This window comes from Littorina saxatilis, linkage group LG13 (assembly GCF_037325665.1).
Source record: "Littorina saxatilis isolate snail1 linkage group LG13, US_GU_Lsax_2.0, whole genome shotgun sequence".
In the NCBI taxonomy this organism is placed as follows: domain Eukaryota; kingdom Metazoa; phylum Mollusca; class Gastropoda; order Littorinimorpha; family Littorinidae; genus Littorina; species Littorina saxatilis.
The window spans coordinates 22,577,722-22,602,260 of NC_090257.1; the positions used below are offsets into that span (position 1 = coordinate 22,577,722).

At 42.0% G+C, this 24,539-nt stretch overlaps 3 protein-coding genes across 3 annotated transcripts in view; all 3 read right to left on the reverse strand.

Annotated features, from left to right (window-relative positions):
• The window catches only part of LOC138983890 (cell division cycle protein 16 homolog), a 161,973-nt gene that overhangs the window by 68,187 nt on the left and 69,247 nt on the right, over positions 1–24,539 (reverse strand). The gene's annotated exons all lie outside the window — the stretch shown is intronic.
• Positions 127–12,486, reverse strand: LOC138983885 (guanidinobutyrase-like). Its single transcript, XM_070357214.1, has 7 exons — positions 12,167–12,486; positions 11,126–11,251; positions 9,657–9,841; positions 5,687–5,887; positions 4,002–4,146; positions 3,182–3,276; positions 127–2,522 (listed from the first exon to the last, which is right to left on the reverse strand). Exons 1-7 carry the CDS (start codon positions 12,342–12,344, stop codon positions 2,421–2,423), a joined length of 1,032 nt encoding a protein of 343 aa, XP_070213315.1. The 5' UTR covers positions 12,345–12,486; the 3' UTR covers positions 127–2,420.
• LOC138983886 (guanidinobutyrase-like) lies at positions 12,975–22,638 on the reverse strand. The gene is made up of 7 exons (XM_070357215.1): positions 22,375–22,638; positions 21,289–21,414; positions 18,993–19,177; positions 17,035–17,235; positions 15,502–15,646; positions 14,608–14,702; positions 12,975–13,739 (listed from the first exon to the last, which is right to left on the reverse strand). The coding sequence occupies exons 1-7, from the start codon at positions 22,532–22,534 to the stop codon at positions 13,638–13,640; spliced, it is 1,014 nt and encodes a 337-aa protein (XP_070213316.1). The 5' UTR covers positions 22,535–22,638; the 3' UTR covers positions 12,975–13,637.

Consider the following 24,539-nt stretch of genomic DNA (forward strand, 5'->3'; position numbering starts at 1 on the left):
TTGTGTAATTATACAACTGCTTTACAAAGTGTTTTTTGAAACGTGATCCTATTTTCCCGACAATCAACCCGGAAAGTTTCTCAAGGACAAGACGAGATATGAGACAAAAAACACCAACAACAGCAATTACACTTTTTCTGAAGGTTTATTGTTTTGGTTTAAACAATGTTTTATGAAATCAAACATGATACAATAATACAACGATAAACAATAGGAACACGAACTCAAGCGAACGCTTATATTACGCGCCTTATTGACGGGCCGCCCGAGCGGCTCGTCTTTGGCGTCGGGTAAGTAGCTTGCAGGTGTCACAAGAATTTGAATTCTAACAAAAACATGTGTATGAGTTCATAGACTACCACTGTCGAACCCTTCACTGTACAATGTAAATGAGTACAAAATATAGTCGTCATCACAAAAGTTTAGGATTAATATAGCAGAGGTACAATAAGGTGCAGATGCAACATGTTATTGTTTATACAGGGGCCTACCTGTGATTGATATATCATTTTTCTTGTATTGGTTACAGCTAATGAGTTATGATAGTAAAGTGTGATAAGGTGATAATGTGATATAATTTTTAAACAGGCAATGCATTGCTTCTATTTGTAGGCTTATTTTAGTAAGTGTGTGGGTACAATGTTTGCGTGTAACGATATGATGTGAATATGCGATGTGAATGTTACTACATGCATGGTTGATTGATTGATTAATTGATTGATTTTACAGACACACAGTCAAGCTTGTAATTTCTCTTTTAGAGATGAATAAAGATTATTGTATTGTAAACTGTGCTTTTCAATGGGTTAAATTCAGAGTATGAAATGCAACTAGACAGTTGTTTTACTGCAACAAAGATCACCTACTTTGGTAATTTTGAATTCTGACTGTAGGTACTAAGGTTGTCATTAATATTATTACAGAAATTCATATTAGGATACACAATAACACTGCAGTACATGCATGCAGATATTGACAAACTAATGCTTGGGCACACACATGTTCTGTTCTGTTTACATGTCATTGTTTTTGTATAGATCTGAGTTTTTACTGCACAGATAAACAGTTGAAACACAATGTACACACCCCTATAATGATGTTATACATTTCAACCATTTATGTGTCTGATTATTTCTCCTGCAGTTCCTCCCCTTGGCACTTGACCTACTAGCCTTCTTTGCAAAGCTTCCTCAGCTGCATCTACAGACCTTACCCAATTGGACTGGATTCAATGCTGCAGTGCAAGATGGCAGATTCCGCCAATGTCGAAAGTAAGTTTGATGAATTGTGTTCCATACAAAATAGGATATACTAACAGTAACACTAACAGTGTAACGAATACATTGGAATTTCTTTCCATTAACATTTTCTAACACGCTGTCAGATTTTTGGAGGTCATAAATGTGGGTTCCACTGTACATGTATAAACCTATCATGTTTTTTGTCACATTATTCTGACAACCGGACCAACCAGTCCTAGCACTAACCCCATAATGCCAGACGCCAGGCGGAGCAGCCACTAGATTGCCAATTTTAAAGTCTTAGGTATGACGAACCCACGACCTCCCGCTCACTGGGCGGACGCCTTACCACTAGGCCACTGTGTTGCGGTTATCTATTGTAAAAGCCTGACTAGATAGACAGTGAGGCGGAGTAGTAGGCCTTTAAAGTAAAGGAAGCTTGAACATGCGCTAGTGGTGTAAGTGGACTCTCCACCGTAAAGATGTTTTTTTCTCTCAAAAAGATAGTGGTAGTTCCATTATCATTTCCACTGAAATAGAATTAGTCAAGAGAAAATAGATTGTATGTCAGCAATGGACATGCTTTCTACCAGAAAAACACCCTGTGGACCAAATTGATTCTGGCAGATGGAGTTGATGAAATAATTATTGAATAAATCAATTAGCAAGTACGTTGCTGTGTTTCATATGTAGCGAATGTTTGTCTTTGTCTCTTTCTCTATCTTTGTCTGTCTCCCTATGTCTATTTAACTTTCTGTCTTGGCTATCTATCTGTCTTTCTCTCTATCTCTATCTATCTGTCTCTGTATCTCTCTCTCTCTTCAATTCTCCCTCTCTCTAGATTTCCCCCCATATTTTGCCTCCCTTAATCTGTCTCTTTCTGTCTGTCTGCTTGCCCCCCCCCCTCTCTCTCTCTCTCTCTCTCTCTCTCTCTCTCTCTCTCTCTCTCTCTCTCTCTCTCTGTTTTACTATCACTACTTCCCAACAACACAAACAGTGTCAACTTAAACCTTAAAAATTGACTTTTTTTTTATTCTAACAGGCGAACAATGCGGAGAGTCTATGTACAACCGACAGTAATATGTGTCTGATAAAAAATACCAATAAAGATACACACACACACAACAAAATATCATGCCCGATAGCAAAATCGACTGGTCATAGAATTTTGAGGCCGACTTATTGGCGACGTTTCACACCGGGAAGAATGGACAACATTTCGAACAGCAGGTTGGCAGCGGTGAGAGCAGTAGTCCCAGCCATGTCGTAGGGAGGGGAGACCTGGAAAAATACACCAAAATAGTAAATAAGGTATGCCCGATCAGAGTTTGAAAATATTTTTCTCATGCGTACTCATGCAACTATTGCATATATTGTGTCTATTGTACCTGTGTGTATTGCAATAGATCATTTCACCCTAAACTTCTTTAGCTCTAGTGTAAAGATGTGTAATTGTGAAGAAGATATTGATTTATGAAAGGAGTCAGTATTGCAAATTCAAACATTTTTTAACGATTTATTCAAATATTTTGCAAAACACAATGCCGCATACATACAAGCATGACAATAGAGCTCCCAGAACAAGCAAGTACATTATTGTCACATCGGTTGGGTCAACTCTGCAAATGTGAGGCGGTACAACCCTGGCAGAACATTATCTGAAAACAGAAGCGACGGTACGCATGGTAACGGATAGTAAAGCGACCCATGACCAGCTCATTTCAGCCGTACTGCGTCCCAGGACCCCCTCCTTAACTTTCTAGTACGGGATTTTCGGCTTCCAGTGCGTATCAGACGCAGGGACGCACAATTTGAGAAGCCCTGGTCGTGGTGACCATTTGTTCAACCATTGTGTATCTTTGTTCTGCTCCACAATTAGAGTGTCCTTTGAAGGGAGAAAGTGATTGAAATGAAGTACGTTAGATGTGAGTTTTCCCTACCTCCACAACGTCGGCCCCCACAATGTTGAGGCCTGCAGAACCATGCAGAATTTCCAACGCTTGGTAGATCGTCAGGCCCCCTATTTCAGGGGTACCTATAAACCAATTCAACGTTATCATGTAAAACGCCAACGAACAGGTGTGTTATAACATTGAATTTTTAGACACAGAACACGGGTGCATGTGATTATTCCAGAAACCAGAGTTACAGCCTTTTGAGGTATAAGAAAACACAGATGGCACGAAATTTGGTGTTTTTTTAGTTTCTCAGCATTTTTATGTGCTTTGAACATTATAGAATCATTGTGCGATGCAATTTTTTTTGTCATCGTCAACCTTTTCCTTGCAATAAGATATTTTTCAACATATTTTTTATTAACATTTTACACCATTTTGAAAACTTTCGACGTTTTTTTCCCCTCAGAAACGCTCCAGGGCCATCATTTGGAAATACTCATCTTCTAGACTAAAACTGTCCAATCTTCTTGCTCTTTTTGGTATTTTGACCAGAAATGGTGTCGTTGTGCAACAACAGAGAGACTTTCTATGAATTACCCAGGCACGATTTTTAGAAATTCTGTGAAAGTACAAAAACCTTTTTTCGGAAATTAATTTTGTGCCTTTGATATCTACCCAGGAAGCAAAATCGGTTTGTGAATAAGAAGAAATTGCTCTGTTTTTTCGTCTAGGGACCTGTTTAGAGTAAAATAAAACACACTTCAAAGTTTTATCTGTATTTTTTCTGGAAAATGAATGTTTCCCAAGCTACAGGTTTTATTCCCAAAATAAAAAATTGTACAAAGCAAACAAACAAACAAACCTGTTCCAGGGGCATAGCTGGGGTCCAGAGCGTCAATGTCAAAGGAGATGTACACAGGTCCCTGTCCCATCATGCCTCTCACTTCCGCCATCAACGGTTCTAACGACTTGTGCCAACACTCCTTGGATGTTACTACACGGAATCCCTGGTGGGAACGACAGGTGTTGTAAGTAGCAAAAAAGCATGATTGTATCACAAATAAACAATGTTTTCGTCAACTTCGACATACTTTTGAGGGCCCCAAAGGGGGGGGGGGGGGTATCATCACAATCACAGGAAGAGAAATTTTTAGCTTTCACGATCACAGTTACCTTGATTTTTGTTTTCACGACCACAAACACCTTGACGAATAGAGGATTATAGAGTGATACAGCTGTGAAAAATGTACGTTGAAAATAAAATACTTTGCAATAATGCCCATCACGATCACGAACACAAATCACGATCACGATCACGAGACTTGATTTTTTTGTCATCACGGATCACGGGCAAAGTCCCATCACGATCACAGAAATGGAAATTTCGGCAATCACGGTCACAGAAATGTAAAAAAACGCCAATCACGATCACGATTTTAAACCCTTTGGGGCCCTCTACTTTTTATCATCTTCACCTCTACAGACCTGTCAGAATGTCAATATAAATATTTTCGACAAATATTAAAAAAACAACCAGACCTTAGAATAAGTTGTCATGAATTGAATACTGTTATTGTGCGAATCAAAGCAAATGCAAAGGTAACCTAGTTCTATACGATTCCCTACTTGTCTTTTACTTTTGGTCCAGAAGCCACCTGTTTTTATACAAGTCACAACCAAACGACCAGCTTCTATATATTTATACGACTTGTGCCTGTCTGTGTGTTCGCGATGCACGGCCAAAGTTCTCGATGGATCTGCTTCAAATTTGGTGGGCATATATTCAGGTAGACCACGGACACAACCTGGTCGATGAGAATTTTCAACACGTGCTCACAGCGCGCAGCGCTGAACCGATTTTGGTTTTTCTGTAGATCCACTACATCCATTCCCAGTAACTCTTCCTTATCTTCTCCAGTGTTTTGCGCGTTTATCTCCCTTCCTTCGTGTGGCGTCAATCCATATTCCCGTTACTATTTTTAGAAGGTCACTGTCCACAACGCTTTCATCCATATTCCCGTTACTATTTTTAGAAGTTTTCCTTCGTGTGGCGTCAATCGCGTACGGTGCGCCACTCACCCGGCGAAGTATTCGGCTCTACTTCTTCCCGGCGAACATTTTCAACACGTGCTCTCAGCGCGCAGCGCTGAACCGATTTTGGTTTTTCTGTACATCCATTCCCAGTAACTCTTCCTTATCTTCTCCGGTGTTTTGCGCGTTTATCTCCCTTCCTTCGTACGGTGCGCCGGCTCTACTTCTTCCCGGCGAAGCCGTACCCGGCGAAGCGGGTATTCATCTAGTAATATATATATCACCAACATACTGAACAGACGAATTCCGGAAATAACTCTGTCGGGTTTTTATGTCTTATGGAAGAGTTGCTTTCCCTTGACTGTCCTTGCTTTCCCGCAGAAACACTGAGGCAAGCTGCACGTGACTTGTGTATAGGCTTGCCTTAGTGTTCCTATGAAAACACGGGAAAGCAACTCTTAAATCCACAACCCATAAAAACTTGACGAACATCATCTATTCAGCATACACCCATACCTGGTCCAAGGCCCACTGGTAGTCGTCGAGAGAGTAAATGCTGCCCCGCAGTCCTATCTGAATCACTCGACTGCAGTCCAGACAACCATACTCCACCGCGCGACGAAACGGTGTCCCGTGCGCTATCGGGGCTCCAAGCATGACGTCATTTATGTCGGCGTGTGCGTCCACGTGGATCAGCCCCACTGGTCCGTGCTTGTCCTGTTAAGTCACGTGATGAATTTACAGGGAAACCTCCCTTTTAAGACCCCCCCTCCTAATTTAAGATTCCTTCCCTTTCTACCCCACCTATGTTGACCAAGGTGTTTTTTTTAGCCGAGACCAGCTGTGCTGCAGCAGGTCACTCAGAATTGTAGTAACTGTGTAGTAACTGTGTATCAACACGATGGAATGCAGGCGTTAGATCGACGTTACAGGAAGCAACTGAAGTGACTGTGTGTACGGATATATCCGTACCAGGTCAGATCGAGCGCCATATGAGTGGGTACGGATATATCCGTACCTGGGAGACAATGAGTTAATTAGACCTTGTTTTCTCCGGATGAAAGTTTGTTTGTATGTTGTTGTTGTTTTTTGTTTGTTTTGTTTTTCAGGATGACAGGCACTTGGTCATTTCAATGCTTGTTCTCTCAGGTGCCAGAAGACTTGTTCCGCGTTACTCTTACTTACTCTAATACACAATTGTCGTATGCATTTGGAGCGCTTACTTCCCTTTTTACATTCAGTCAAGTTTTGACTAAATGTTTTAACATAGAGGGCGGAATCGACACGAGGGTCGTGGTGTATGTGTGTGTGTGTGTGTGTGTGTGTGTGTGTGTGTGTGTGTGTGTGTGTGTGTGTGTGTGTGTGTGTGTGTGTGTGTGTGTGAATGTGTGAATGTGTGTGTATGTCTGTGCGTGTCTGTGTGTACAGCGATTCAGAGTAAACTACTGGACCGATCTTTGTGAAATTTTACATGAGAGTTTCTGGGTATGATATCTCCAGACGTTTTTTTCCATTTTTTCGATAAATGTCTTTGATGACGTCATATCCGGCGTTTTGTAAAAGTTGATGCGGCACTGTCACACCTTCATTTTTCAATCAAATTGATTGACATTTTGGCCAAGCAATATTCGACAAAGGCCGGACTTCGGTATTGCATTTCAGCATGAAGGCTTAAAAATTAATTGATGAATTTGGTCATTCAAAATCTGAAAATTGTAATTAAAATTATTTTTTTTATAAAACGATCCAAAATTACTTTTATTTTATTTTTTATCATGTTCTGATTCCAAAAACATATAGATATGTTATATTCGGATTAAAAACAAGCTCTGAAAATTAAAAATATAAACATTATGATTAAAATTAAATTTCCGAAATCGTTTTAAAAACAATTTCATCTTATTCCTTGTCGGTTCCTAATTCCAAAAACATATAGATATGATATGTTTGGATTAAAAACACGCTCAGAAAGTTAAAACGAAGAGAGGTACAGTAAAGCGTGCTATGCAGCGCAGCGCAACCGCTGCAGCGCTGAACAGGCTCGTCACTTTCACTGCCTTTTGCACTAGCGGCGGACTACGGTCATTGTGAAAAAATGCAGTGCGTTCAGTTTCATTCTGTAAGTTCCACAGCTTGACTAAATGTAGTAAATTCGCCTTACGCGACTTGTTTTTTTTGTATCAGATGTTGTTTTCTCAGACTTTCTGTTCATTACCAATTTCAAGACCCCCTCCTGGGGGGGGGGGGGGGGGGGTGTTCCATTGTAATTGAAATGGTCACTTATGTTTATGTGCGTGTTGTACAGCCAATGTAGAAATCTAGTGAGCGTTTAAAAATAATGCTCGTCCATTTAGAACCATTTCCGTTGAAATTCTCGTACAAGCACAATCACCATCAACATTTATTATCTTCATGAAGCATCACCATCTTTATCAGCAACGGCTTTCTTGTCGGCATCGACTTCCTCTCCCTCCTTCTCATCCTCATTATCATATCACCCTACCATCATCGTTGCCGTCATCGTTATCATCATCATCATGAATGTCATCAACCTCATCAAGTTAACAAATACTCGCTGATGGATAGCAGTACCCGAATCTAGAGCATTAGGCACACACAAAAAAGTCTGTTTACGGTATCCCGACCGACCCTATTTTTTCACGCGACCCTGGACTTTTTTTGGCATTTGGGGACAAAAAAACAAAAAAAAAAACTTAAAAATATGTTTTTGGGGAAAAAAAAAAAAAAAAAAGTCTGTTTTTTTTGGCAAAATAACGTAAAAATATGGGTTTTTTGGGAAAAAAAATCCCGACCTATTTTTTTTTGCCTATGTTACCGTAAACAGACTTTTTTTGTTGTTGCCTTATAACAAACAGGGGGAACACTTTTCTTTGAAGAACTTAACACCGGAGACAGAAATGAAAGTGCGTATTTGGGAATGTGCTCTCAGCTACCCTCCCATGTAAAAAAAATCCAAAAAGGCAATAAATGAAATCACCAAAAGAATAGATGCTTTCACCCAAGAATTGCTTAGTTAGCAAAAGATATTCCAATAAAAAATTGGATGTTTCCACCAAAAAAAATAGATGCTTCTAGCACAAAAAAACACCGATTGATTCTACCAAAAAAAGGAATGTGACTTGCAAATCTCCATTAGTAGAACCATCAATTCTTTTGGTTCATTAAACGGGTGCCGTAAAAAGATCGTGAACTTAACATGTCCAAGATAATCAGCAGTAATTTAAATATCGTCCTAATCATCATCAAGCCTATCTACCCATCCATCACGAATCAGAAAACAATTATAGATACCTTGACGAATGTTTATTAAGCAAGAACACAGAACGACACTTTCTTTTATAAACGTTCCACACAGTATCAGTTCTTGTTTTCAGATTCTTCACTTTGCGGCATTTGCAATTTTGTCAATGATGATATGTACTCCTTCTTCAATCCACTGATATGAATTTAGCTACACAAAGAGAACAAACATGTATGTGTCTTCACACTTTCGTTCAATTACAAAGACACGCGGAGACGCACAGAATAATACCAATTCAACTGAAACTTTCATAACTCCAAACTTTAGGTACAAATACAGGAGACTTCAGGCACACAATGCTAAGATAGCGACTACTCGTCACGCTCATGAGATAATTGCCTATGTCATGTTTTAGTGTTTTGAGAAAAACGAGAAAAACGTTTTTGGTTTTTGAACAATTTGCCTATCTTATTGTTGTAATAAGTTGCAAACTGCCTATCTCCACGTTAAAGATCCCACGATTGACAAAAGGGTCATTGGCATAGATAAAAATGTCCACCAAAATACCCGTGTGACTTGGAATAATAGGCCGTGAAAAGTAGGATATGCGCCGAAATGGCTGCAATCTGCTGGCCGATGTGAATGCGTGATGTATTGTGTAAACAAATTCCATCTCACACGGCATGAATAAATCCCTGCGCCTTGAATATGTGCGCGATATAAATTGCATTAAAAAAATAAAAAAAAATTTAAAAAAAAATCCCTGCGCTTAGAACTGTACCCACAGAATACGCGCGATATAAGCCTCATATTGATTGATTGATCTCGAGCGGTTGACAGCGGAACAAGCGAGAGTTAAAGAGCTGGCAGCAACGTGTTGAATCAGCACAACTGCATAACAACCCAAATAAACTTTTGTACACCCAAAAAGTCTTCTTGTATGAAAGCAGCAGCCTCTTCTGAAAAAGTGCCTAACTAAGAAATGAGAACGGCAGTTTTGCTTACGCAACCGTGACAACGATTTTCGATGGTCTGAGAGTTTGTACTCTCTAACTCATGACAGGTACCCTTTCAATAGCTTCCCCTGCACATGCTGTAGTCTCACTGCAAAAATGCCTAACACCGAGTTAGGTATTTTTCTTATGAGCGTGACGTACTGATCTATCACGTGGTTGCTATTTATAGAAACTATAGCATATGGCATTATTTCTAAACAAATCCCACCTTAATAGCCTGCAGAATGGGATAGGTGATGGTGTGGTCTCCGCCCATGGTGAGAGGAACACAACCGTTGGAGATGAGTTTGTCGTAGGCTGCCTTGATCTGCTTCACGGCCTCAGGAAGGTTGTAGATGTTCATGGAGACGTCTCCCACATCCGCCACCTGCACGTCCTCAAAGGGGACAGCTCCTGTGTTTCGGGGAACAGAGAAACAGTAATAGCTTAAAGCTGAAGAGTAGCGATAAAACTAATTAATTGGTTTGGAGTTTGGAAAGAAAGAGGGGACACAATGCAGCTTCGATCCATCTTTGACAACATTGAAGAATACAGTGTTCTAGATGATCGAACGTGTAGCAAAGATCTGTACGCGTAGGCCTACGTGCAGATCTTGCGTCACCCGTGACTCACTTTTATTCTCCAATGTTCCAGATCATACGTTGTTTTGCTCCCACCAAGACTGCAGATCTTGGCAAACGCGTGACGTAAACACTAGATTTGATGACGTTACCCGTACACGTTCCCGGACACGTGCTAAAAAGTGCAACATCTAGATCTTGCTAATGTCCCCTCGTGTAAGTGTGTGTGTGTGTCCCATCTGGTCTCCCCAAGTCTCCACAGCGTGCCCCTATAGTTTTATCGGTACTCTGCAGCTTTAAACAAGAGGCTAAACCTTCCATGCAAACACTGTGCCATCATCACATTTTATTCCAAAATTAACTTGTGCTAGATTTCACTTGTTATAGACTATAACGGATCGGAAACAAAGACACACGTACGCACACAGACTAACAGATTCAGACACGCGGGTATAGACACAGACACACACACACACACACACACACACACACACACACACACACACACGCACACACACACAATTCCGCGCGCACACCCACACAATCAATCAATCAATATGAGGCTTATATCGCGCGTATTCCGTGGGTACAGTTCTAAGCGCAGGGATTTATTTTTTTATTTTGTAAATTTTTATTTTATGCAATTTATATGGCGCACATATTCAAGGCGCAGGGATTTATTTATGCCGTGTGAGATGGATTTTTTTTACACAATACATCACGCATTCACATCGGCCAGCAGATCGCAGCCATTTCGGCGCATATCCTACTTTTCACGGCCTATTATTCCAAGTCACACGGGTATTTTGGTGGACATTTTTTATCTATGCCTGTACAATTTTGCCAGGAAAGACCCTTTTGTCAATCGTGGGATCTCAGTTTAACGTGCACACCCCAATGTAGTGTACACGAAGGGACCTCGGTTTTTCGTCTCATCCGAAAGACTAGCACTTGAACCCACACACACACACACACACACACACACACACACACACACACACACACACACACACACACACACACGCACACGCACGCACACACAAACTACACCACAAAACCCACTTCGCTGCACTAGCCAACCCCAATATTACAATCATCTCGATATAATCTTTCTAACCGAGTGTGTGGTTTGCAGCACGGATGATGCAGGATTCCTGTCGAATCTGTCGCGGTCCCAGGCGAGTACCGGACCTGTTGGACGCTCCACTGTCCAGCGGCACTCCAACAAAACACACGTCAAGACCTGATCAAACACACACACATCAAGACATCATCAGTTTGAAAAGGGCATTGGTCACCTACACAACCTGGAGGAACCATAATAACTTACAAGAACCATAATAATTAAATTTGTCTGACCAAATTGAGTATTGGCTGGCCAAGACAAAATATGTGTACTCAGACACTTGAGGACTCCCCCCCCCCCTTAACACCAGCCCTAATCTACATACAGTTTACAAAAAAAGATTCAGTAATCTACCAACTTCTCCACTCGCTGTGTGACTAACATGTATACATAATCATTGACTCATACATGAAAATGTAAAGGCATGACCTCGTCATATGGCTGGTGTCAGGCCTGCCGCACTGATTTTACAAATATTTGCACACACATACACTCACATGCATGCATGCACGCACACACACACACACACACACACACACACACACACTGAGACATAGATACACACATGCAAACAACCTGGCTCAAAGAACGACCAGAGTAATGCACAGACGTTTGCACGCACGCGCACACACACACGCACACACACACCTGCTCGCCTACCCTTTCACCATACACACACACACACACACACTGACACACACATACAAACAAACAAACACATACACACAAACATGCACACACATTCACACCCACACCCACACACACATGCACACGCACGCACACACATACATACACACACCTGCTCGCCCACCCTCCCACACACAGCGGCACACACGCACTCACTTACACACACACACACTCACTTACACACACACACACACACACGCACGCGCGCACGCACACACACATACACCCCCCCCCACACACACACACACAGAAACTCACTGACACAAACACACCTGCACGCCCACCCTCCAACACCACACGCACACTGACACAACAATCATACCCACTCCTACAAACAATACGTACCATCAGTGTTTTCCTGCACAGGGAGCCTCATCATGGAAGCGATGCCGCCGCTTCTCGGCATTTCATTGCCTGACACCGGTGCATTCTTTCTGCTTCTTACACCGCTGGTGCAAAACAACCGTTTAGACCCAGGTTCAAACAACTGCAAAACACGCCTAAGACTGATCGCGTGGGCCATGTTGATCTCTTAGATCAACCGTACTTCTTGTTTCCTTTAAAACTTTGCACAGCTGACTAAGTGGGTCATATATACGCCTAAACGAAATGGCCGAAGCAGCACACTGTAATATCACCAGTGGGAAATTTGGACAACAGAGGGCTACAGTGGAACCTCCTTTTTACGACCCCCCCCTCCCCTCCCACCCCCCCAAAAAAAAGTTCAGACTTCCTCCTCTTTAAGGCCCTCCTTTCCCAGATTGACGTTCTGTTCATATAGCCTCTCGGCTCTGTCAATTTACCTTTATTTTAAGACTCCCTCCTTTTTAAAACCTAACTTTGTTAAAAGGGTTTTGAAGATTGTAAAAAGGGGGGTTCCACTGTAATAGTTATACGGGTAGGCCTATTTGTCGTGTGCAAAGTAGGGCACTTCGACCTTGAGAAAGATAACGCTTCGGTCGGTTCAAATGAAATATAGCTTTGCTGCGACGTGGGTTTCTTAAGGCGAGCATAATAGACTTGAGTTTGTGGTTGTGAGAGAGAGAGAGAGAGAGAAAGAGAGAGAGAGAGAGAGAGAGAGAGAGAGAGAGAGAGAGAGAGAGAGAGAGACAAAAACAAATACACAAACAAACAAGCTCAAATACGGTAACGCTTAATTTGAACCTGAATTTATTGCCGTGCGTCGCAAAACTCCAAGGTAAACATACGTGTAACTCCATCAAAGTATTTCAAACCTGTTGAAAAACATCTACCACAGCAGATTCTTAATGTGTTCCAAGTTACATGTCTTGTTACAAAGGTAAAGTTGGGCCAAGTGGAATGCATTATTTGCAAGGACAAATCTGATCAAGACACATCCTTTTTCAAGACGTACGTGGACCTATACAAAGTGCTGATACGTATATGCACGACAGCAGTTATTCCCTACAAAATAATGGCGCGGGTAGGAAAATGGCGTCACGTGAAAACAACCAATAGATGACATTCTTTGATGGGAAGTGTTCTCGCTTCACAGGAACCTGATATTGCAGATACAGAGGAACCTCCCCTCGCAGACCTCGACAAATCTGAGATAATCAGGTCTTAAAAAGGAGGGAGTCTTAAAATGGGGGTAAATTAACAAAGGTTATGAACGGAAAATCTGAAAAATTAGGGTCTTAAAAAGGAGGGAGTCAAAGAATGGGAGTAAAATGACATAAGTTATAAACAGAAAATCTTTTTAAAAAAAATCAGGTCTTAAATTTGGGAGTCACAAAAGACAGGTTCCACTGTGTGATCCTATGTGAGCGGTTTATCCATACAGCTTGAGGCTGAGCTAATGGCGGCGTTTGATCCCAGGCAGAATGCATAACATTTCAAACAGCAAGTTTGCGGCGGTCATTGCGGTAGTCCCTGCCATGTCGTATGGAGGCGACACCTGGAAGAGCACCAGAAATGAGAAATAATGACAAATTCGTGACAAAACTATGAGAGTTTTTCTTGATAATAATAATAATAATAATAATAATAATAAATGAGCATTTATATAGCGCAACATCATAACTTTACAATGATGCTCTTTGCGCTTGACACATTTAAAATTAAAACACAGTTATACAAGCATTTACATCTAGGCCTACATTCATAGTCAACAACGCTTAATTAAAAGCATACACCATCAAACATACATCACAAAAAATTCTTCCACTAACTAAGTAATAAAAACATGAATAAAATAGGTAGTGAAAACAAGGAAATACCAGCTGAATACCCTTAGTCAAACAGAACATGTTATCAACAATACTGAAAAACAGCCCAAGATGTTTATATACATTGTCACATTATCACTAAAAATGTGATTGAGAGTGGCAGTTGCACGCAAACCCGCACGCGGCATGCACGCACGCACGCCTGTACACACGCACGCACGCACACACACACACAAACCTACATGTACATACGCGCGTGCACGCGAGCAACACACACACACACACACACACACACACACACGCACGCACACACACACGCACGCGCACACACACACATACACGCACACACCACACACACACAGAGTAACGTTTGGCATTTCAATCTATAAGCAACTTAATTTGGAGCCTTTCACACAAAAAAATTTACCTCAAAACCGGTATTTAGTTTATTAACATTAAATAAACAGCTTAGATAACTACTCTTTTGCTCTGTCAGTCGGAATATTTTTAAGGAACGGCCAAACAATTATCCCTGTATTTATTTCAATTCACGCTTCACCATCTGAATAATTGTGCCATTAACTAAATTAGTTTTACCTCCACGACATCACAACCCACAATGTTGAGGTCCGCAGCACCACGCAGAACCTCCAGTGCTTGGCACGTCGTAAGCCCCCCTATTTCTGGTCCGCCTGCAAATGAAAGTGAAGCTAAATGCTGCAATCTAGGGACACTTGAGCTCAGAAACTGTCATTACATCACCTCTCTCTCTCTCTTTATCTCTCTCTCACTCTCTCTCTCTCTTTTCCCCCTGAAGGGGGGTCCCCCCCCCCCTAAATCCGCCACTGTACTGGTTATATCCCGGGGGGGGGGGGGGGGGGGGAGGCGGATACAAACGCTACTTTACAAGAACGTTGGGTTTTTTTCTGCAGAAAAAACTGTTACAGATTATTCCGAAGAAACAGTTATTCGCAATATTTCCGCAGAAAAACATGTAAACATTATGCTGCGGAAAAGCTGTTTTGCTGCAGAAAAAACGATGCTTCAGCGGATGATGACATTACTCAGAAATGCTGCAGAAAAAAAGGGTTTTTTTCTGCAGCATTTCTGTTTGTTCTGCAGAATAACTGAATATAGTCATAATCCGCTAAGGTTACAGATGTCGACCTTGTGTACTTGTCGTGAGAGTAGTTGCTAATTCATGCTGGTGCTAGTATGTGGATGCACAAACGAGTGTTTGTAATCTTACTGAATATTTATTTTATTTTATTTGTTTTTTTTACCTCAGTTGCATGCAGGTTGCTACTACCCTTCTTATTTGCCTTTTTTTCCTTTTCTTTCAGGCTGGGAGTATCCTTCTTCATAGGTCTTTTTTCTTTTATCAATCAAATTCTTACATTTTTAAATCAACAGCCTAAATCATGCTGAATATTAGTGCCAAACAAACAAACAAAAAACAAAACAAACAAATAAATAAACAAACAAACAAACCGGTGCCAGGGGCATAGCTGGGGTCCAGAGCGTCAATGTCAAAGGAGATGTACACCGGTCCCTGTCCCATCATGCCTCTCACTTCCGCCATCAACGGTTCTAACGACTTGTGCCAGCACTCCTTGGCTGTCACCACACGGAATCCCTGAACATTAATTTTTCAGTATTTTAAGATTCAGCATCGAAAGAATGCCAGAAGTGTTCAAAATATGTGTCGTTCTTTAAAATATAAGATTGAGATGTTCGTGTAAAAGGCAACGAATTCGTGATAATGATGCTACTCGTGACATTCCCGTATTTGTGAGAAGTGTTTAACCTAATGACCTGAATGTCAAAGTTTTGTTTTATGCAGGAATTAGGTAGCTTTATTTGTGAAACAACCATCTTATTCTATGAAATCGAAAAGTACTTCAAGTTATGACATCATACACGAGATGCACGTTTGAACTAGCGCAGCGGGACTTTTTGTGGCCGCTGGTTGCATTCTCTAAAAGTTACAGTTGTAATGTTGTAATGTAAGAGGCAGAGGCTGTAATGTTTGTGCGGGTGTCATATGTAGCCGTACGAGGGTTCCAGTGTGTGAGTTGTGCATGGCCGGGCGCTAGAGTGCTGCATGAATGAGTAAGTGCATGTGGAGTTGTATGGCTGGGTGAATTGTGGGTTGCGTACGTCCGAGGGGCACATGTAGCCTGTGTGTCTGAAGTAGTGGGTATGTGTGCGTAAGGGTGTGTTGATATTGAACTTCAGTTGTTGCTTTGTAAATGTCTATGTATCAGTGTATTATGTCTTGCCACACACATGCCAAATTTCCTTGTATTGATGAGGACAATAAAATTTCTTGTATCTTGTATCTTGTAATCAGAAATCATTTATTTATTTCAAACAAAACCTGATTCATAATCTCACACATGACAGATTACTTTAGAAAAAGTACAAAAAGTGAGAAAAAAAGAAATAATTTCTCTCACATGAAGCAACTCTTCATGCCCCCACTCCAGGGGCGGATCACTTCATTTTTAGGGGGGGGGGGGGGAGGGGTCCAAATTTCTTTTTGGGACAATTCGACGTTTAGTTGAGGGCGCGAAGCGTTCGAACCTCTTAGGAGGGTCCGGGGGCTTGATCCCCCGGAAAATGTTGAAAACAAACATGGAACATGGAGCGATCTGGTGCACTCTGAGCCAAGAAACTTCCCCCAATACACCTTCCAAAAAGTAAATTTAAGAAGACAAATTTGGAATAAAACAAGGACAATTGATCGATCTGGTGCAACCTGAGCCAACAAATTACCTAACTACTTTCCAAAACCGTCACTTAGAAGACAAAGGCCGGCTCCCCAGGGGGTCCCCCCGGCCGGAAAATGTTGATACAAATCTGGGAAAGTGGAGCAATCTGGTGCAATCTGAGCCATCAGTTTTTCTTTATTCTCAATTGTATTTATTTATCTTTTTTTAGGCTAGGGGGGGGGGGGAGGTCCGGACCCCCCCCCCCCCCCCCCCCCCCTGGATTCGCCCCTGCACTCAGCCATCCACAAACCTGATCAAGCCCCCATTTGTAATCATCAAGGGAGTTAACACTGCCGTTCAGCCCGATCTGCACCACCCGCGTACAGTCCAGACACCCATACTCCACCGCGCGACGAAACGGTGTCCCGTGCGCTATCGAGGCTCCAAGCATGGTGTCTTGAGTGTCGGGGTGAGCATCCAGGAGGATGAGTCCCACTGGCCCGTGCTTGTCCTGTTGGAAGACACGGATTGTTACAGGCACACTTGTTAACCCGTGATTTGTACAAATGTAAAAAAAATTTACAAATTACGTCAAACCTAAAACCGCGATTTGTAAAAATGTAAAAATGTAAAAATATCGCATTCTACAAAGGAAAAAATGCCTTTTATTATTTATTAATATTTGAGCCTCTATGCTGGGTGGTGGGGGGGGGGGGGTGGTTTGGGCCGGATAGGTAAAATATTACGATTTTTAGCATAACAAAGAAAGAGACAAAAATTATAATAGATCCTTTGACTTTGGGGTAGCGCGACTCTGTTGCTGCTAGCTTTCCACTGCCGGGAGGAAGCGACCCAAATTTCCCAGCGATGGAAAAATAAAGTAATGACAAAAAATATTGTAAAAAAATAATAGATCCCTTGACTTTGGGGTAACGCGACTCTGTTGCTGCTAGCTTTCCACTGGGAGGAAGCGACCCGAATTTCCCAGCGATGGGACAATTAAGTAATGAAAAATATAATGAAAAGAATTCTAATACATCCCTTGATTTTGAGGTAGCGCGAGTCTGTTGCCGCTAGCTTTCCACTGGGAGGAAGCGACCCGAATTTCCCAGCGATGGGACAATAAAGTAATGAAAAAACAAATCTAATTGATCCCTTGACTTTAGAGATGACAAGAAAATATTGGGCGCATTTACGTGATTTGTAATTACATTTGTACAAATCACGGGTTAACAACACTCCTTCCTGTTCGGCTCACCATCTGGATTTGACCTGGCTTTCACGGGAGGGGAGATGTAGCTCAGTCGGTAGCGGCGCTGGTTTTGAAACCAGTCGTCGCTATCGGCGTGGTTTCGACCCCTACGTTCCGCAAGGGATTCATTTCCCAGACTTAATTTTGTGCAGACTTTCCTCGGTGCGCGCATGCGCCTGAGAAAGATCTCAATGTCACAGCAAAAGCTTCAGACCTTGGAAAACACGAATACACGTATGCAGGGGAAAGAACAAATGTCGCTGCACTCTGTCCCCACGAATAGCAGCCTGAATTTCTTATGAAACCACTTGGCAATTAACAAATTGAATTCATAAAAACAATCCCACTGTGCTCAGAGACCGATCAAGGTGTTGATTCTGGTATGTGACCAAATGCAGGGGTGGTCTTATCCCATTTCTTATCCTTTCTCTTATAGTGTGCCTTTAACAATGGAAAGTAAGTTGAAAGTTTTCTGAATTACTCCAAGTGCCTTCAAAAGCAGTCTCGGGTTGCTGGGACTCATTTTTTTTAAGGTGGCTGAATTACCTCTCTAAAAGTGTTATAGAGTCTTCATGCAATGCCCTCAAAGATATAGTAATAAAGAAGCCATTTTGGAGACGTTTTCTGGCGAATTTAATTTTAAGAAGTCCAAGCCGGGGACATTGGTCGTGATGTAATTTAGACACTTTAGCAATGACAAACTCGAAAAAGCTCCAGAACTATGCTAATTAATTAAATCAATGTAAACAGTGGAACAGCTTCACAATTCTGGCCTTCCTACTGAATGGTCTTTAAAGTCGACAGACAGACAGACAGACAGACAAACAGTCAGACAGACAGACAGACAGACAGACAGACAGACAGTCAGACAGACAGACAGACAGACAGACGGACACTGATGTTACTGATAATGAACGCAGAAAGCGTTGCTGTTCACAGTCTCTGGTGCGAATGATTGTCGTTTGATGGACAAAAAAAGATGAATTTGGACACTAATTCTTGCCACAAACCCCAACCTTCATGGCCTGCAGAATGGGATATGTGATGGTGTGGTCTCCGCCCATGGTGAGAGGAACACAACCGTTGGAGATGAGTTTGTCGTAGGCTGCCTTGATCTGCTTCACGGCCTCAGGAAGGTTGTAGATGTTCATGGAGACGTCTCCCACATCCGCCACCTGCACGTCCTCAAAGGGGACAGCTCCTGTGGAGAGAGAACGGATTTCGATACGAAGCTCTGCTGGTAAGCATCGAGATTGAAACCTTGATGTGGTCTTGGGCACAGAGCTCTCAGATGGTCTATCGTCGTTAACATGATTGTATACAGTGCTGTTATACGTATATCTGAGTATAATGTAGAGTTTCCTCATCAGTCATCTCCGGACCCATCAGACCAGACATCCAAGCAAACTATGAGTCTGCAGTCATCTCCGGACCCATCAGACCAGACATCCAAGCAAACTATGAGTCTGCACTCATCTTCGAAACGAAGGAGGAACATCATCATACGTCTATCTACGTATCGTAAAAAGTAGACTGTTAGAAGAGCCAATTAAACAAAAGAAAAAAAGAAAAATGAAACAAAACAACCCAAAACAAAACGGAGTAAACCATCAACATCGAACACTGAAGAAAAAAACAGAAACCGAACCAAGCAACTATAATCAAGCAACGAAAGAAGCAACCAAGCCACAAACCGATCAAGCAACGAAAGAAGCAACCAAGCCACAAACCGATCAAGCAACGAAAGAAGCAACCAAGCCACAAACCGATCAAGCAACGAAAGAAGCAACCAAGCCACAAACCGATCAAGCAACGAAAGAAGCAACCAAGCCACAAACCGATCAAGCAACGAAAGAAGCAACCAAGCCACAAACCGATCAAGCAACGAAAGAAGCACCAAGCCACAAACCGATCAAGCAACGAAAGAAGCAACCAAACCACAAACCGACCAAGCAACGAAACAAGCAACCAAGCCACAAACCGATCAAGCAACGAAAGAAGCAACCAAGCCACAAACCGACCAAGCAACGAAAGAAGCAACCAAACCACAAACCGACCAAGCAAGCAAACAACCAAGCAACCAAACAAAACCAAGCAAAACCAAGCAAATAAACGCACAACCATCGAGGAAGTATGCCCCTCATGGCCTCAATCCTCATCTTATCTTTAAGAAACAGCTGATGTTTTTGCTAAAGTATTTTCCTTATCATCTTTGTTGGTAGCCATGATGGCAAACATTTTAGTTGGTTTAGTTTAGTTTAGTTTGCTTGTTGTGTCGATGTCAATTCTCAGTGTTTGTTTGTGAGTTACTTGTCTTTTGATAGCTTCAAAGCCTCATGGGTCAAAAGCCAAATACAAACCTTCAGAAACTTTGTGTAAACCTGATATTAATTGGACTAAGTCAACTTCACGAAGTCTACTTCACGAAGCTAGCTGCATGAAAGCTTTGGCACTGAATTTCTGGTGAAAAGACTTCGCAAAGTTTTCGCGAAGTCAACTTCGTGCCCTGGGACAGTAGGGGCGACCACCCCCAACCAGGCGCGTTCACAGGTGGCGGATAGTGTGATGGCCTTCAGATATGGAGGTTAGCTGCGAAATAAGCCAGGCTTGCCAGGACGAATAAGCAGTCGCGGACCAACTGGCGGTGCTTCCAACAGGATGGGGCGAGGTAACAGGTGGCACTGTTACACTCAAGAAACACCCCAGGTGTCCAATGACGGGAGCATCATGCGAACAAGAGCCGCATTTTAAGTTCTAGCCCTGGGGAAGGTCACCTCAGATAAACAAACCAGCCAGCTATGGCCAAATAGCCGGGTAGACTGGACTCGACAGCCCTGTAAAGCCACCAGTCTAGGAGAAGGATCACTCCGATATAAAAACACGCTGAAGCCGGATGAGCTGGGCCATGTATGGCGCATAACGACAGCTCAACGCATCAACGCTCATATGACAGACGACAACTTCGTGCTCAATAAAGGACGATATTCACGCCATTGCAATGATGAAGTGCGGGGGACCGGTAGCTCAGTTGGTAAAGCACTTGACATGTGATCCTAGGGTGACAGGTTCGAATCCGGGCCGGGACGGATACGGGTCAATTCTATGTGCAGACTCAGAGACGGTATCCATGTTCCACCCCCGTGTCACAACAGTGGCACGTAAAATAGCAGATGGCTAAACAGACTCTATTGCTGCTAGCTTTCCACTTGGAGGAAGCGACTCGAATTTCCCAGCGATGGGACTATAAAGTTATGAAAATGAAAAAGAAAAAATCAAAACTTGACTAAATGTAAAAAGAAAACTATTTCCTACCGAGATCGTAGTGTGCAGATCGAATGGCACAAGACTCCTGTCGGATCTGTCGTGGTCCGAACCGTGTCCCTGACTTGATGGACGTTCCACTGTCCAGTGGCACTCCCACAAAACAAACGTCCAGACCTGCCCAGTATACATCGGAATAAAACAAACTCCCACAAATCACACGTTCAGGCCTGCCCAGTATACATCGGAATAAAACAAACTCCCACAAATCACACGTTCAGGCTAGGCCTGCCCAGTATACATCGGAATAAAACAAACTCCCACAATAAACACGTTCAGGCTAGGCCTGCCCAGTATACATCGGAATAAAACAAACTCCCACAATAAACACGTTCAGGCTAGGCCTGCCCAGTTTTCATCGGAATAAAACGAACTCCCACAATAAACACGTTCAGACTAGGCCTGCCCAGTATACATCGGAATAAAACAAACTCCCACAATAAACACGTTCAGGCTAGGCCTGCCCAGTATACATCGGAATAAAACAAACTCCCACAATAAACACGTTCAGGCTAGGCCTGCCCAGTATACATCGGAATAAAACAAACTCCCACAAAACACGTTCACAGGCCTGCCACAGTATTCATCGGATTAAAACAAACTCCCACTAAATACTTTACCAGACTGATCTGCCTGAGTTATTCATCAGATTAAAACAAAGGATTAAACAAGCAGCCACAACTATGTAAGTGCATTGAGTTAAAAATGGCTAATGCAGAAAGTAAATACAAATAATAGATCAGGTAAAAACATTTTAAAAAAGAACACCACCAACATTTACGGAAACGCGTCAGGTTAAATCGGATGAAACAGACACCCAAATCAATGGAACTGGGTCCTAAGGGGCGGGGAGGGGCGGGGGGGGGGGAAGAACAATGAAACAACCCCCGAATCTATGGAACCGCATCAGGATTAAAACGAATAATGATAATAATAATAATAAATGATCGGGGGGGGGGGGGGGGGGAGCATAATAAAACAAACCCCCGAACCTGTGAAATCGCGTCAGGATAAAAACGACTGAAACAAACTATAGATACCAAGGCCATTCTTTAAATGGATAAATAGGTGGCTCACCATCAGTATTTTCCTGAACTGGGAGTCTCATCATGGAAGCAATTCCTCCACTTCTCGGCATTTCATTTCCTGACAACGGTGCATTTCGTCTGCTTCTAACGCCATTGGTACAAAAAAATCGGTTGGACCTCAAAACTTGCTTGCAAATCATGGACTTCATCGTGTGTATCTCGACTTATCACTCGGAACTTCTGGTGACTCTTAATCCTGGACAAGATACTGACTGTTCTACATTGACGAGTGTTCTTAAAGACATACGATATCTATATAAAATTATGGGGAAAACACAACCAATACGTCTATTTGAACCTCTGTTTCGAAGTGAAATATTTGACGTCAAAAGCTAAACAAAGTTAGAAAAGACGTCATACCGCGAATTTAATAGTAACACGTAAAAATTCTTTCACTTCTTCTGCATGTCTCCCTAGAAAGTGACAAAGAAATTCAAGAACGAAGTTTGTCTCGGTGACTTTAACATAAAAGCAGTATACCAATAATGAGTATTTATATTATAAGGTCACCATCTGGCTGTGCGTGTATCGGTACCGTATATCATTAACTAATGCTGACTAAGTGCTAAACACACAAAGAGAGAGAGGCAGAGACAGAGACAGAGAGACAGAGAGAGGGAGAGAGAGAGAGAGAGGGAGAGAGAGAGAGAGAGAGAGGGAGAGACAGAGACAGAGACAGAGAGACAAAGAGAGAGAGAGAGAGACAGAGAGACAGAGGGAGAGAGAGATCGAGAGAGAGAGAGAAAGAGAGAGAGAGAGAGAGAGAGAGAGAGAGAGAGAGAGAGAGAGAGAGCGAGAGAGATGTGGTGGTAGGGGTGTGGGGTGTGGGGGTGAAACAGACACATGCCGACGCATGCACACATTAGTTATTGTACTTATAAATAAGGACATAGTTTGACCCAGTGTGCTTTTTACATTTCGTCAAGTTTTGACTAAATGTATTAACATAGAGGGGGAATCGAGACGAGGGTCGTGGTGTATGTGTGTGTGTGTGTGTGTGTGTGTGTGTGTGTGTGTGTGTGTGTGTGTGTGTGTGTGTGTGTGTGTATGTGTGTGTGTGTAGAGCGATTCAGAGTAAACTACTGGACCGATCTTTATGAAATTTGACATGAGAGTTCCTGGGTATGATATCCCCAGATGGTTTTTTTTCCATTTTTTCGATAAATTCTTTGATGACGTCATATCCGGCTTTTTGTAAAAGTTGAGGCGGCACTGTCACACCCTCATTTTTCAATAAAATTGATTGAAATTTTGGCCAAGCAATCTTCAACGAAGGCCGGACTTCGGTATTGCATTTGAGCTTGGAGGCTTAAAAATTAATTAATGACTTTGGTCATTAAAAATCTGAAAATTGTAATTAAAATAATTTTTTTATAAAACGATCCAAAAACAATTTCATCTTATTTGTCATCATTTTTTGATTCCAAAAACATATAAATATGTTATATTTGGATTTTAAACAAGCCCTGAAAAAAAACTATGATTAAAAATAAATTTTCAAAATCGATTTAAAAACAATTTCATCTTATTCTTTGTCCGTTCCTGATTCCAAAAACATATAGATATGATATGTTTGGATTAAAAACACGTTCAGAAAGTTAAAAAGAATAGAGATACAGAAAAGCGTGCTATCCTCCTCAGCGCAACCGCTACTACGCTTTTCTGGATTGTCAATTTCACTGCCTTTGCCACGAGCGGTGGACAGACGATGCTACGAGTGTACGGTCTTGCGGGAAAAAATGCAGTGCGTTCAGTTTCATTCTGTGAGTTCGACTGAGCTTGACTAAATGTTGTATTTTCGCCTTACGCGACTTGTTTATATAGTGGAGCTGAAATTTTGATCTCTTTAAAAAGTATTCTTTTTCGAAATAAACGTTTTCTTTAAAACAAAAAAACAAACCCTACCCCAAAAACGTTTTTGAAGACAATATACACAGAAACGAAGAAACGAAGCAAAATCTTTTAATAAACTTTTATCACCACTCTTACCCGCTCCGACATCCTCTCTCCCTCGCTCCTCCCCCCCCCCCCCCCCCCCCCCCCAACACATTACCTATTTTCATGTCCCTAATAGATATTAGTATCTGTGAGGACGTAAAGGACCCCCATAGTTTCGGCATAGTTTCCCAGTGTGCATCCAGACTCAAAAAAGGA

Bases quoted from the DNA above. Each gene is read 5' to 3' on its own strand.
- LOC138983886 (XM_070357215.1), bottom strand. From the start codon at position 22,534: ATGAAGTCCATGATTTGCAAGCAAGTTTTGAGGTCCAACCGATTTTTT. The intron at 21,415-22,374 runs GTGAGCCACCTA...TATACTGGGCAG, and splicing joins AGTTCAGGAAAATACTGATG to GTCTGGACGTTTGTTTTGTG. The intron at 19,178-21,288 runs GTAGGAAATAGT...CTCTCTCCACAG, and splicing joins ATCTGCACACTACGATCTCG to GAGCTGTCCCCTTTGAGGAC.
- LOC138983885 (XM_070357214.1), bottom strand. From the start codon at position 12,344: ATGGCCCACGCGATCAGTCTTAGGCGTGTTTTGCAGTTGTTTGAACCT. The intron at 5,888-9,656 runs GTGGGATTTGTT...GTGACTTAACAG, and splicing joins CCATTCTGCAGGCTATTAAG to GACAAGCACGGACCAGTGGG. The intron at 2,523-3,181 runs GTAGGGAAAACT...GTATTTTTCCAG, and splicing joins TGGGGGCCGACGTTGTGGAG to GTCTCCCCTCCCTACGACAT.